Source organism: Paramisgurnus dabryanus, chromosome 18 (genome assembly GCF_030506205.2).
Source record: "Paramisgurnus dabryanus chromosome 18, PD_genome_1.1, whole genome shotgun sequence".
Taxonomy (NCBI): Eukaryota; Metazoa; Chordata; class Actinopteri; order Cypriniformes; family Cobitidae; genus Paramisgurnus; species Paramisgurnus dabryanus.
Genome location: NC_133354.1, coordinates 9,521,582 through 9,536,926, shown reverse-complemented (window position 1 = coordinate 9,536,926; position 15,345 = coordinate 9,521,582). Strand labels below are relative to the sequence as shown.

Genomic DNA, 15,345 nt, shown 5'->3' with positions numbered 1-15,345 from the left:
TAACATTAGATGTGTTGTTTTTGCAATTGTATAGAGATCATATACTGTATAATTATTTCTCAGTATCTTTATTAGAATACAAACAGAAAATACAGGAAATGTGTATGGAGTATTAAAAACTGTGTAAAAGTATAAGCTATCAAGTATTTAGGGTAAACTCCCCTTACACTTGAGCAATAGTAGGGCCCTATAATTTCAGCGATTACGGAATCGCGGACGGAATCGTGGAATTGGCTAATTAACACGGAATCTAGTATTAACGCGGAATTTCGCGGAATTTTACATATTTTGAATAAAATTATGTTTTTGTGTGGGAGCCGAACGTATGTCTGGGGAAATGCAGAGCGGGGGAAGTAAATCTGGGCGACACGCCCCCTCCCGTCGTTTCAGACCCCCTCCAAAACACTGAAACCATGGCGAAGCGGCTCTCCACGACTCTGAAAAAATTATGAAATTCAACGCTAAGCACTTAGTTCCGAGCAGGTCTCACATGACTTTTATGTGACCGGGGAACTGTTATTTTGTAAGTTTTGTCAACACACTGTTCACGGTGAGCGCAAAGATACATGCACTCTCTCATCCATGTCTGTCTCACTGCACCTCTCACACGTGCACGCGCTCTTGCATCTGTCCGAAGTGTGAACACAAATCCTCATGTATTTGTTCAGTTTTATGCATTTCAAGCGAGCTGAGGCAAACTAACTATCCCTCGCATTTAAAATATAATCATCTGCATCATGGCGCCGCTCTCTGTCTCTCTTTTGCTCGCATGTGCAAAGAGCTGCGTGCTCATGCTGTCCTAAGTCAGATCACTATCCTGTGTATGTTTGTAAAGTTATATGCATTTCAGGCGATTGTGTATAAAATATGGATCGTAAATGCATCTTTTATAGTCATTAAGTAATCCTGTTATCCAGTTTTCCCAAAATCATTTACATTTTAATCATTAACATTAAAGGCACAATCTTTTTATGACTAAAATAACAGTAAAGGCTAAAAAATATAATTGCCAAAAATTTAAACGGATAAAACGGAATTTGCAAAAATTAAAATGGAGAAAACGGAATTTGGGAAAAAATAAAACGGAATTTGGGAAAAAATAAAACAGATTTTATAGGGCCCTACAATAGCAGGAAACTGCAGGATCTCTTTAACCTAAATCAAATTAAATCCTTATTTATAATTCTAATCAAATGACTTCAGGACTTCAGTCTCCTCAAAAAGCTCAAGATGTGTTTCGTGCCAAGAGAGGTCACACACTAAATACTGACGACATTTAGTTCTGAAAATTGTTTTGTTTTTAATTTTGTGTACATATTTCTTGTATTTTCTCAAAAAAAGTGAAAAATAAATATGGATGGACATTAAAACTTTGCTAAAACAACAAAGCTGGTGATTGTGTCCTTTTGCACAGTACTGTACCTCCGACAACACTTTTACCCAAAGAAACTTCGAAGCATACATTTGACTAGTTTTCCCTGGGAATCAAACTCATGATGTTGGTGATGCTAAAGCTATAATCTACCAATTGAGCTACAGGAACATGATTACAAACATCAATACAATGCATTGCTTTATAACACAACACACAGTCTTCCAGCGACGTGCCTCCTCTGATGCTGTTTGTTTGTCTCCCTCTGAGCGTGGTTCTGTCCCGAATATGTGCTCCTCTATCTCTTTTTCTGTGAGTATCTGTCCTGCCTGGAACGTCTGGACCCTAGAGACAATGTGTGTGTGTGTGTGTGTGTCTGGATTTGTGTGCACACTGTAGATTTCAACGTCTGCATGTTTACCTCCTTTGTGTGTTGTTTGTCTTTGAATTTATTTTTGTCATCATGTTTGTTCTTGCCACCTGTTTAAGAAACCCGTGTCTCCGGGGAGCCTGTTGAACGACTGCGATTGCTACTTGCAGTTGCAATTTCCGTATGTTGTCTGTTTGAGTACTTTGTGGCAAATTGATTTTCAAATGGATACTGTCTGGACTTTGTCTCTCATCTCTCACACTTAAGTATATTTATAACTCTGACAAGATATACAGTATGTTTGCAGTATAGCAATGCTTAAAAGACTTACAAATGCAACATAATAAAATAGCCTTAGACTAAATCCAGCAGAGATGTTATCTAATTTCTCTTCTCTTTTCTTCCCTTTGTGTCCATTGCTGAACTCTTGTTTTGTGTCACATTGCAGGTGGAGATTTGCAGACCACCTGCTGTACTCCGGACGAGGGAGGATGTGAAGACATGGACTGGGAGGAGGAGAGAGAGATGGAGAGACTGGCGTGTGAGGGCGACGACTTCATCCCACCTAAAATTATGGTCTGTAGCACAGTCCCCACACGCTGTGAGCTTAATGTGATACATTTCATTTATAATACATTTTTATTTTTAGATTTTAAATAGTCATCTGTGATTATCTTATCCTTAGCTGATCTCATCAAAAGTTCCCAAAGCAGAATATGTTCCCAACATCATTCGAAGGGGCGATCCTTCTATAATACCGATCCTATATGTAAGTCAACTTTGATTTTGATTTTCTGCATTGCACAGTTTTTATGCACAATACAAAATAATCTGAGCCGATACTGAGGCCAATGTCCTATAGTGAGATAAACGGTAGGGGAGAGCGGGGCACATCCTAACGCTTTTTGGTTTTGGCTCAATCATTCAGAAAATATTTGAGTTTGATTAACTATATTTTTACACAATACACATGGATGTATTCATTCATCCAGCCCTTTTCTAACAATAGTTCAATTAAAAATGGATACATAAAATGTCTAAATATGTGAGAAAAAGCAGCACAAATATGACAAAACATTTTTTTATATGTGACCCAGTCTGTAATAACCATACTACAGTTTCAAAATAAAATTCTGAGATAATGAGCATCAAAGTCTGATTTTAGCCATTAATTTCATCATGATTTCAATCTTTGACGTGACCTTATTCAATCAATATTAAAGATATGAACAAAAATAAATCTGACACATGATTTTTGATTAGACAGGCACATTGATTTTGTTGGCAGCCATCAATCATTCGTGTGTAGCCTATTTAAAACAATGGCAAGAATTACGCTAACGTAAGCGTTTTTATATCGTAAGTGCTGAGGGGTTAGTTGTAACACAGTGTTACAATTAACCCCGCTGGGTCAAAATATTTTCAAGCCCACCAAAAAAGTTGCTAAGAGCTGCAGACATATTTCAAAACGATGGATTTGGTATCTTACACATCCAACTTAGAAACCAAAAAAAAAACATATGATGAAAAAACTACGTATATGCCACCAAAACACTCGTTCAACAATAACTCTCTGGAAAAACATTATACATTTTCAATAATTTGCGGAAGATCGTCTTTTTGCAGCGTGAAAAAAATACCGCTCAACCATGTGCAGCAATGTAAACAGTCCGTGTTACAACTAACCCCGCATTAGTTTTTCCCCCGCGCACCCCTATAACGGTGCATTTCCTAATTATTATGTCTCTAATATCTATATTCTGTGTGCAAGGCTCTCTGTCCAAACAGACTTTTCTATCATAATAAATAGTTAGTCTTATCTACTCTATGCTTAGTCTGTTATCATCACTGGATGTCACTGGGTACATATTTTTATATATATTATCTGCATTTCTATTCTATACATCATCTTGAAAAACAAAGATAAAAGCGGTGCTCCAGAGGTATTAAGGAAAAAGCATCACCTTCTTATCTTATGTTAGGAGATCTATGCACCCATTGAACCAGGACAAGAGAATGTATTATAAATAAAAGTTTTCACAGACAGTAAAGACACAGATAATCTTTCCTTTGTCCTGTGAGGAAGAGCCAAGGGCACAAATACGGGAGATACTGCAGAGGCGAATCTCTAAATGTCGTCCAGAGGTTTAGCTACAGTAGACAAGCGATGACCAAATTGATAGCAAACTCAGCAGCAAATGACAACACAATGTTATCTATGCTAAACAAGTGTGCGCTAGAGATCAGACACTACTGTGAGCATGATAAAACAACATGCAATCTCATTATATGCATCTCCTATTGCTGGTTTTATATTGATTGCATTTATCATTTTTATCTCCAGGATCACGAGCATGCCACGTTTGACGATATTTTGGGTATGTAGCTTTGAGCATCTTGTGTGTTGTGTGTCCACCGAATGTCTTACACTTGGCGTGTTTATTACTTTGTGCACCGCGTAACCCCTTTCCTTGACGTGCGTGAAGTTGGCCCCCCACCCAACGCAAAACGTCGGCAAAATATGCTCAATCGTTTGTGCTCCGTTTGTGCTGGTTTGTGCCGCAAAAATTTTCGTTTGTGCTGCTTTGGTTTTTTAGATATTAAAAGAACATTTATAGGTCATATAAAATAGGTCATAAAAAAATATAAAATAGGTCATAGCTCCAAATTTACCCAAAATAGTCTTAAACGTTTGTGCTTCGTTTGTGCTGGTTTGTGCAGGTAAAATTTTCGTTTGTGCTGCTTCGGTTTTTATAATATTTGACATTGAAATAAGGCGATGACGTCACTCAGCCCCCCACATGCTTCAAGTTCACCCAAAGTATTCTTGTTTGATTGTGCTTCGTTTGTGCTGGTTTGTGCAGGTAAAAATTTCGTTTGTGCAGTTTTCGTTTTTTAGATATTAAAAGAACATTTATAGGTCATACAGAGGTCACTCAGCCCCCCACATTCTCAAAATTCACCCAAAATAGTCTTAAACGTTTGTGCTTCGTTTGTGCTGGTTTGTGCAGGTAAAATTTTCGTTTGTGCAGTTTTCGTTTTTTGATATTAAAAGAACATTTATAGGTCATACAGAGGTCACTCAGCCCCCCACATGCCCAAAATTAACCCGAAATAGTCTTAAACGTTTGTGCTTCGTTTGTGCTGGTTTGTGCAGGTAAAATTTTCGTTTGTGCTGCTTCGGTTTTTATCATATTTGACATTGAATTATGGTGATGACGTTACTCAGCCTCCCGCATTCTTCAAGTTCACCCAAAAACTATTCTTTTTCTATTGTGCTACGTTTGTGCTGGTTTGTGCAGGTAAAAATTTCGTTTGTGCTGCTTCGGTTTTTATAATATTTGACATTGAATTATGGTGATGACATCACTCAGCCTTCAAGTTCACCCAACAACTATTCTTTTTCGATTGTGCTACGTTTGTGCTGGTTTGTGCCGGTAAAAAATTTGTTTGTGCTGCTTCGGTTTTTATAATATTTGACATTTGAATTATGGTATTGTTAATTTCAATAAAGTCTATAGTCAATAGAGTCTGATGTTATTTCTTTTTTTTTTTTTTTTTTTGCTTAACAATGTTCACACAAGTATAAAGATGGAGAAAGACTTAAACCTTTTCTGAAGGCTTAAAATACTATTAATCTGATTTCTGGTTATCGCCTAGGGGTGACCCCGAATAGTCGAAGATTCGATGATAGGAGAACCCCTGATTCGACTACCAATCTCACAGTCGAATCGTCGCAGATGTGTTATGAAATGAGGATCCTTTAATTTTGGCCGTATATGGGTGCACACATTATCTGATTTCACATATAACAGCTTTCTCCCAATATATTAATATACAGCATATTATTATAATTCTGCAAATAATTTGTGAATTATCAGCTTTCAATAAATATTTTTAAAATGCGTTAATAAATCCAGCAACCCCTGTGACCGAGCTATACGTCCATAAGAGGTTCCTATGTTAATAAACCATTGCCTCTTTGTTTCTACATTTAAAAGAAAAAGCTGGAAATTCTGGCTATACTTTCATTCTTTTAATAATTTCTTCATTTTATTTTATTTATAAATCACTCTGGGTTATCTGGTGTATCTATTTGGCTTGTGTTTTGTTTTCGTGCACTTGAGGCATTTTGCACATTTGTTCTGCAGTTTGTTACTTCTGACCTTATTTTATTAAAAATTGTATTTATTATAAACGTAAATTCTGATCTAATTTAAGTCTGTACATTTTGGATTGCTTTTCGTTGTATAGATTTTGCACTATTGCGTGCTGGCCATGCTTGCGCATGCAATTTAGCCGAACGTGCTAGGTTCTCTGCATCTCATGTTTAGAAGTTCATCAAACTAAACATTAAAAAACGGATGTTTTCGACGGGTATAAGTTTTTAAAATGTATTTAAAACATAGTGGTTATCTTGTCAAAAGTTAAACTACCAAATAGGCAAGCCATTTCTTTAAATTTCCGTGATGAAACGGAAAATATCTGCACCGAACCTATATTTATGCCTGACACGACTGTCTTTCTTGTGATTTAATATTATGGTGTTCACTTTCAAATGATAGAAAAGAGATTCCTGAAATAAATTATATCATCAGTTGTTTCTGTATCTAAAGTGAATGGAGATGATCAAAGTGAAAGCAAGCAGGTATTTCTGTGCTAATAACGCATAGTGTCTATAAAATAATTAATTTCAGTGTTTTTATGAATTGTATATAAAGCTTATTTTTTATAATTTGCAGTAACAATCACAAATTATTTGTCATTTGTCGTTTTTTTTTGGTCATGACTGCTTTGACGCGCTTAATCTCCAAATTAAATAAAAACACTGAATTAGCCGAGGTTTCCCAGGCAGGATCACCTTTGTTATATTTTTAGGTTTAGTTATCAAAATGTTTTGTGTGATGTTCTGTAGATCGTTGCTTTAAAATGTTATGAGGAATAATTAAACAAATGTTGCCTTACATTTTACCTTAAAAATATATAAATGCATTGTCAGTTTTGTCGCGTTTATCACTTGAAAGACAGTTTTTGGTCACTTTATCAGAAAGTTGTTTATGTGTGCTGCTTGTGAAAGAAAATAAAAGTTATCAATTTGTACCTGGTCTGACCCCCTCCCAACCATAATCATCACCATAATTCAATATCAAATATTATAAAAACCGAAGCAGCACAAACGAAAATTTTACCTGCACAAACCAGCACAAACGAAGCACAAACGTTTAAGACTATTTTGGGTAAATTTGGAGCATGTTGGGGGGCTACGTGACCTCAGTATGACCTATAAATGTTCTTTTAATATCTAAAAAACCAAAGCAGCACAAACGAAAATTTTTGCGGCACAAACCAGCACAAACGGAGCACAAACGATTGAGCATATTTTGCCGACGTTTTGCGTTGGGTGGGGGGCCAACTTCACGCACGTCTTGCACGTATATTCACATTCGTAAATGAACTTTCTGATTCATCCTCAACACTAAAAGAATGATTTTAATAATACAGTTAGTCCATTTGCACATAATATGCAAGAAAACAATGATAATTAAAAACATAGCTCATTATAGAAACCCTCTTATAGCACTCCTGAGTTTGATGTATTATGAAAACTGAGCATAAATGCACAAACAATTCTGGACGTTTACAGCATTTACTGTGCATGACCGTACATGTTGTCAGTTTGGTATACAGACCAAAGATTGAAATGCACTGAACAGTGACAGGTTTGTCCTGACAGTAAGTATTTTTGTGTGCAGAAGAGATTGAGAAGAGATTGACGGCCTACAGAAAAGGCTCCAAGATCTGGCGAATGCTGATTTTCTGTCAGGTGAGAGAGAGAGTTACAGTACAGCAGACAACAAGGTTTGGGTTTGATGTTATGCGAGTTCGATTTCTTCTGTCATTTTATAGGGCATTGATACTAGACATCTGTCTCTTTGGGTTTGACGTAATGTTACGTTCTCTCAGGGCGGCCCGGGGCATCTGTACCTGCTGAAGAATAAAGTGGCCACTTTTGCCAAGGTCGAGAAAGAGGAAGACATGAGCCAGTGAGTGACACTACACAAACTTTAAAGACCAGCAGAAAAGTGTTAAAGTCAGATATTAAAGTGGCCCTGTCCCAAATGGTGCACTTCATGTGGACTTTTGGTCTCGTAAGGGTTGTGCCGATAGATGATAGTATCGTGTATGAGGTCCGAGTCCATGACGCGTGCATAAAGTCCAGGTGTGTGCAAGAAGGAATCTGTGCATCTTGGACTCTAGTCCATCAATCAAGTGGCTTGTCATGAATTAGTAAAAAATAAATAAATTACTAAACTACTGCCCCATCCCCGATACTACGTGTATCGGCGATCTCACAGGCTGACGATAGGACGATCTCAAAATGGGACATATCGCCCAACACTAGGTCTTGTGGCCTTAAATTGCACATGCTCGCTTAGTCTACGAGTCCATAGAGTGTCCCATCTGTCATTTTTACGGTCCGAAGTGTGCTCATCAGCGCCCCCTTTGCACCCTTGATGCAGCAGTTTTCATACGCTTTACCAACCCAGAAGTCCTTGCGAAAGAGCAATCAGATCAATCAGACGACGGAAAGGAGGAGTTCACACTGACGAGCAACTTCTGTTCCTATTTCCAGCATGATGCTCAAGTCTGTCCCAAAATACGACTCTGGTGCACCCTCGTGGACTCACGTCTAGGGTCCCTAAGGTCTGCACTATATGATGTCATCAAAGTGTGGACTCTGCAGAAGTCCATAAGTTCAGAGTGTGCCATTTGGGACAGGACCAACTTTTAACAACCTAAATGGATGCTTGCGATTGTGTTAGGGGCGAGGCCACACTTAGGGGCTCCAGTGCGTCATCGAGCCACAGTTTAACCCTTTTCCTCAAATAATCCTAAACGCAGGAATTTGGAAAAACTGCTTAACGGTGTAATGCGGCTTTCACATAGGACACGGTGTGCCCTGTGCTATGAATCCCATTAATTTCAATGACTTCCGCCGCAGGAGGGCTGTTTGTTGTTGCGTCGAGCAAAGCGTGAGCGCAGCAGAGCGGTCAAAGTTCAAAGTACTTTAACTTTTGCGCTGCGCTCTGTGACGATTACTCGTGCGACCAATAAAAACGGGGCAACCAAGCAAGATCCAAAACCAAAATGGACAAAAAGCTTATACGGTGTGTTTCGGAATTCCCAGAGCTTTATAATACAAGTTTACGATACTACATAAACATCGGAAGGAAAGCCGTACATGGAAACACGTAGAATTTTAAGGTGGCATGTCAGGTGTGTTTTAAGTCAGGTAGCTTGTTGTACTGATGGTAGGCAGCTTAAAGTAACGTGAAATGGAGACGGGCAACATCAGTCTCTATATTCCTCATCCACTATTTAAAGGGATAGTTCGGCCGAAAATGATATTAAACCCATGATTTACTCACCCCCAAGCTGTCCGAGTTGCATATGTCCATCGTTTTTCAGACAAACACATTTTCGGATATTTTATAAAATGTTTTAGATCTTTCAGTTGATTAAATGTAGTTACGGGGTCCACCCATAGTCCACGAACTTCAAGTCCAAAAAAAGTTCGTCCATCCTTCACAAAATAAATCCAAACGGCTCCAGGATGATAAACAAAGGTCTTCTGAGGGTAATCCGCACAGTGTTGTTGTAGAAATATCCATATTTAAAGTTTTATTAACGTAAATAACTACCTTCCGGTAGTGCCGCCATCTTAGACTCCTCTGTATTCAGGAGAGAGTATTAGCGTAGTGTACGCACTTTTCTTAGTGACATATGACAAATTCGGAGGGCGGGGGCACAGAGCAGCAGCAGAGTAGCCTCTGTAGGCTGCGTAAGCTCTCATCCTGAATGCGGACGCGACTAAGATGGCGGCGCTACCGGAAGGTAGTTATTTACGTTAATAAAGTTTTAAATATGGATATTTCTACAACAACACCACGCGGATTACCCTCAGAAGACCTTTGTTTATCATCCTGGAGCCGTTTGGATTTAATTTGTGAAGGATGGACGCACTTTTTTTGGACTTGAAGGTCGTGGACTATGGGTGGACCCCGTAACATTACATTTAATCAACTGAAAGATCTAAAACATTTTCTAAAATATCCGAAAATGTGTTTGTCTGAAAAACGATGGACATATGCAACTCGGACAGCATGGGGGTGAGTAAATCATGGGTTTAATATCATTTTTGGCCGAACTATCCCTTTAACCCAAATATAAACACTGTAGTAATTTATTGAAAACCCCGCCTACTTTGGTCTGGACAGCAGAGCACAAATCGCTTGGCTGCGCTGAACCCAGCGGCGAGCGCAGCACACACCGTGTCAGCAATACATTTCTCAATAATAGTTTAACAAAAATTGTATCATCTTTTACTCATGTTTACGATGCAAAATGTTTTAATATTGAGGATGTATTATTTTTAAACTTAGAAATAGTATTTTTATGTATTATGAAGAGCAAAGGCTCTTACGTGGAATGATTTTATTTCATATTTACATGAATATTTTGTGTGTGTTGTCTACATGCAGATTTTGGAAACGATTAAGCCGGTTTATGAGTAAAGTGAATCCAGAGCCGAACTTGATCCACATCATGGGCTGCTACGTCCTGGGCAATCCAAATGGAGAGAAGGTACATCAAATACTAAAGTCTTTGGATTGTATTTATGTAATGCTTTGGTATCTAAGATACAGTATATTTTGAGTTTGCCCTTTGGGGATTGTTGTGTCCATCGGCTCCATCTTTCATTTTCTCTGCTTCGCACTTCTCTGTCTATCACCATCATGCCTGACAGGTTTTTCTCCTGGTTATATAACTCTTTCTCTGGACTTTGGAAATAAGTATCCAGAAATGCTCAGTGGTATAGCTCAGTGGTAGAGCATTCTGTTAACAGTGCAAACACTCATGGGTTCGAACCCAGAACACACTCATTGTAATGCTGCACTGTATGTTGCTTTGGATAAAAGCATCTGCCAAATGCATTAATGTAATACTCTGTCTGAAATGCACAACAAACCAGACTGAAATGATCAGAAACCTTGTTGAAAATTATTTCAGACACCCATTTTAAACATTGAGACCCCGCTGAGAAGAAAATGCACAGGGGCTAAACCCAGCACAAGCCAGTAACTAAATCGTCCCATTGCTAGTCATTAAAGTTCCTTACATGAAGTATTTAGCAGCGAACATCTCCAATATTGCTCAATATTTAATCTTATTGCTGTCTAGCTGCAACCCTTGTGATAATGGAGAGATCTCATTTGCGAGTTTTCCTATGAAATAACACCAAATATTTGCTGGGGTTATCATTTGAATATGAAAATCTTCTTAATTGGATGTAAGACTTTTAAGAGCGAGCTCACAGACAGTACTCCAAGGTCAGCCTATATTGTAATAGCCTTGTGACAGAGCACTGCATCCACTAAGCCCCAAGATTTTACCCCAAGGACACATTTATATCTCCATTGGAACCTACAGATCTGTTTCTATGGAGACGGGTTTAGCGTGAATTACGTTCACAGTACGTCATTGCCCAAGAGGCGCCGCCGTTCCCGAGAAGTGCGTTCATGCTTGTGATTGACAGATGGGTTATGATGGAGTTTGTGAAGGCAGGCTAGGAGCAAATGGCCTTCAAAAGTGAATTCTTGAGTCTGTTAAACTCAAAACTGAGGTCTATGAATATTGCAGTATTGTTTTATAGGTCCACTTTGCCCCGAGGTCGTTGGTTATTTGCTCACGTTTGTAGTATTATCCCCAATGGAAGATTTTTCTTTTTCCAGGGTGAGCCGAAAAGAGAAGTTATGTGGTGTGCACACAGCCTTTAAATCACTTTTTAATCTCTGGGTTTTAAAGTCTTTCAGAGCATAGCATGCGTGGAAATATTTTAACTTGGTTCCTTTGAAGACTCCTGTTTGCCTTCCCAGTCCCCCATCGGAGAAGAGAGGGCTTTGAGATCAGCCGGAATTGCTCTTTCTTTTGGTTATATAGTACACCAGTGGTTCCTAAACCCACTCAAATAGGCATAATCTATCCTGGGACCCACCAACATATTTTTAAATGGAAATTAGAGGCTCACCAGTATATAGGCCGATGATGCTTGCTATGCTTCTCAATTAATTACGGTGAAATTCCGCTACATCCAAAAGCCAGAGGGCGCTCTCGTGCAGAAACTCAATATGCGCTGCAGACTGCGCTTTTACTGATCAAAAGCTGTAGTACATAAAAAAGCTGTGAATCTTATCGGCTGTGCAATTCAAAATAGTTATCTGCCACTTAATTGTTTTTATGTCATTCACCACAAAAGCAAATGGGAGTCAATTCCCATAGACCGCCATGTTAAAGGTCCCGTTCTTCCTGTGTTTTTGAAGTTTTGATTGTGTTTACAGTGCGCAATATAACATGTGTTTATGTTTCACGTGTAAAAAAACGTGTAGTTTACTTATTTCTATACTGCTTTTTCACTGTACTAAAAACGGTCCGATGTCTTTCTTGTTCTATGAAGTCCCTCCTTCAGAAAAACGTAACGAGTTCTGATTGTGCAGTTTGTTTAGTGTGTTGTGATTCGACAGCAGCTTAGCTTAGCCATAGCCGTTTGAGCTTAGCTGGCGACTGACGTATTCCAGTGGGTGGAGTTTAGTCAAAAACTGTTTTACTGACGTCATTAAAGCAGGAAGTAGAGGACTGTAGTCCAAACCGACCGTTTGCTGTAGGCTTTAAAAGGGGATTTCTGTTAAAGAAAATAGATCGCCTGGCAGTGAACTTTGAGCTTTATCATTTTTCAGGTATTATTTATGCTCTAACAGCAACATTACACACTAACTAAAGTATAAATATAAAAGTTGTCTTGTGTGACCCAGTCTGTGAAAACGCAACTGAAGTAATTTTTTGGTGATTTACTAATCCTACATATTGTAATATTGACTGAGTAAGGTCAAGTCAGGATCTCATAATTCGATTATTTCACAGACAAGGCACCCATAATGCATTCTGATTGATCATTCTGCTTGATGTATAACCAATAATTGATGCTATGTTGCTGCAAAGTACAGAGCCCTGCAAAATATATGGTACAAAAATGACACATTCATTGAGGAACTATCCTCGTAAAGTCAAGGAAAGAAAAAGGGCTGGGTGAGGGATGTTATTAATGTCTTGGCTTATCATGTGCCAACAGCTGTTCCAGAAACTGAAGAACCTAATGAGGCCTTATTCTGTCACATTCGAGTCGCCGCTGGAGCTCTCCGCTCAGGGTGAGAACGTCTCCTGTAAACTGCAGAATATGCTTTTAACATATATTCACATCTACATAAAAACACAGGGACATCTTTCTCAATAGCCACACGTGAATCATTTTAATCAGGTGTGAAAATAGCACAACTAAAAAGTCGTTCTTTTTAGCACAGACACACTTTTAACCGTTCTCCACTGTCTTGCATCACGTAAAACCATGACATTTCCCCTCGCTTTTTTTCAGGGAAAGAGATGATCGAGATGTACTTCGATTTCCGTTTATTCAGGCTTTGGAAAACTCGTCAGCACTCCAAACTCCTCGACTATGAAGATCTGTTGTGACCCCGCGCAGGTCACAGTGTACCAATGCCAGCGGGACGTCCCACTGTAAACCTCCATCTCACCAGCTTTCATTCTGGAGAAAAGGATCAGGAGAGATGACAGACGCGGACACTGACTTCACTGCATCTCGGACATTATCGGAGTCTACAGTAGAAAGTAACACCGAGAGACGAAAGCAAGCAGGTATCAAACAGATGGACTGAAACTAAAGTGTAAGGGAAGGAGGATATGAAGAATGCCACATCCGTCAAAAATGAGATAATGATATTAGCCAAATGCTCTCGCACGTATTACACATTCATCAAATACAGCCCATTCAGAAATACTGCTTTGTTGGCAAAAGTCTGATAAAAATGAAAACGCATATCAGACACGCACAGGGTTTTGCATCTGAGCTCCTCAAATGGTCTTTAACCTATTGACAACAAACAGTACCCAACCGTTTTCATTTTTACAGTAACATTGCCCGCAACTATCACTGAGAGTCCTGTGTGCAATATCAAGCCGTGTTTTATGAAATTATACGAATAAAAACAACAAAAATGGTCATACTGTATATGAAATAATATATCGGTATACATACAGGATATACATTTCATGAGTATATAGAGTAGCTGTAGTCATAAAATAATCTAAATATCAATGGTACACAGTTTACCGTGTCAAAGTTTATTGTTGTGGTCTTTCTATTGAACTTTTTTGAATAACTCAGGTTTTTGCCTTTATAAAAATATAATAACTTCCCTATCAAGATGTGTTTGCCATTTAATGGAACGAATGTGCTACTGTATATTTCAGTTATGTTTTGGTTCAATATACGTGTCTCCTGAATCATATGTGCACATGCGCATGGACCCATGTAATCATACACAGTCCCCATATTGAGAAATCATATGATAATAGAAACACTGACCTCAATGTACTGTAGCCTGCACCATGTGCACCTGAAGTAGTAAGAAGTCACATGGTGTTACACAAAGATTATTTATTTAAACACACCATGCTCGTAAAAATTACAATAGGCAGTTTTTACAAATGATTCAATTATTTGGTCTGAACCAAACAGATCTCATCTCGCATTGTGTTTTTTTTATTGCTCCAAAGCGCAGTATATTAATGTAATCGTTGTGAATGCCTCTGAGAGTACCGTGGTGAGCAGTCACGGCAGCTGGTTACTAATGTATCTAGCTAGAAAACAACTCAGGAAAACGTGTTGAAATTCAACGTGCTATTTATTTCACTTTTCTGCTCATTCCGTCTAATTGGTTTTATTATCAAACGCACAAGCAGCACTTCATTCATTGCAAGAGATGCTCGGTATAGGGATTTATTTTTTTTAATATTACAAACAAATCAAAAGTCAGCAATAGTCAAGCTTTTTTGTTTTTAAGCATTTTGAGATCTTGATATATCAATTTGGATTTGCACCGACTCCTTGCAAACTTTTTTGTCCCTATTTGGTTTGAGCATCTTGTGTGGTGGGTCATAAAGGTGTAATTTTGGAAAGTCACCGTTTCTTTATGGGGCTAGATGGTATTTGGTGGCCATACAATGGTAGACGTGCCGAGCACTGAATTTTAAGGCAGCTTGCGTGCGTAAACTCTATGCATTCTTCTTCCATTAAGTTTTTGAGCAACCTGAGATGTTTATTTTCTTCTTAATCATTACGAATGTGCTCAGCTTTAAAGCCATAGACTCTTTAGCTACTGCTGCAGTGAGCTGCTGAGACTGAGAGAGTCTTTAATGTGGATGACCTGAGGCATTTATGAATGAACTGAAGTTTGAATGGAGTTTTTGCATCTTTTCTTGTCTGGCTAATGCTTTGTTATTGTTCGGAAAATGTGCGACTAAATTTAGTCTCCAGATAAGTGAAGCGGAGAAAATACACATAACAAGCTACTGTATGCTGTAGCAACATCTGCTCAATGTCACTTATATTTTAACAAATATTTTATTTTTAACATATTGCAAAAAAGCAAACACTCGTAGGACACATTTAAAGGGACACTCCACTTTT

General features: G+C 38.4%; 1 protein-coding gene across 3 annotated transcripts in view; it reads left to right on the top strand.

Moving 5' to 3' along the window:
- nsmfa (NMDA receptor synaptonuclear signaling and neuronal migration factor a) overlaps window positions 1-15,345 on the top strand; it is a 48,174-nt gene extending 32,829 nt beyond the window's left edge. For all 3 annotated transcript variants that reach the window (XM_065244099.2, XM_065244100.2, XM_065244097.2), the window contains 8 exons: window positions 2,191-2,318; window positions 2,428-2,511; window positions 4,087-4,120; window positions 7,496-7,566; window positions 7,707-7,786; window positions 10,286-10,388; window positions 12,931-13,006; window positions 13,231-15,345. In XM_065244099.2, the coding sequence (XP_065100171.1) occupies window positions 2,191-2,318; window positions 2,428-2,511; window positions 4,087-4,120; window positions 7,496-7,566; window positions 7,707-7,786; window positions 10,286-10,388; window positions 12,931-13,006; window positions 13,231-13,328 (674 nt within the window). In that variant the 3' untranslated portion in view covers window positions 13,329-15,345. The remainder of the gene's footprint in view (window positions 1-2,190; window positions 2,319-2,427; window positions 2,512-4,086; window positions 4,121-7,495; window positions 7,567-7,706; window positions 7,787-10,285; window positions 10,389-12,930; window positions 13,007-13,230) is intronic.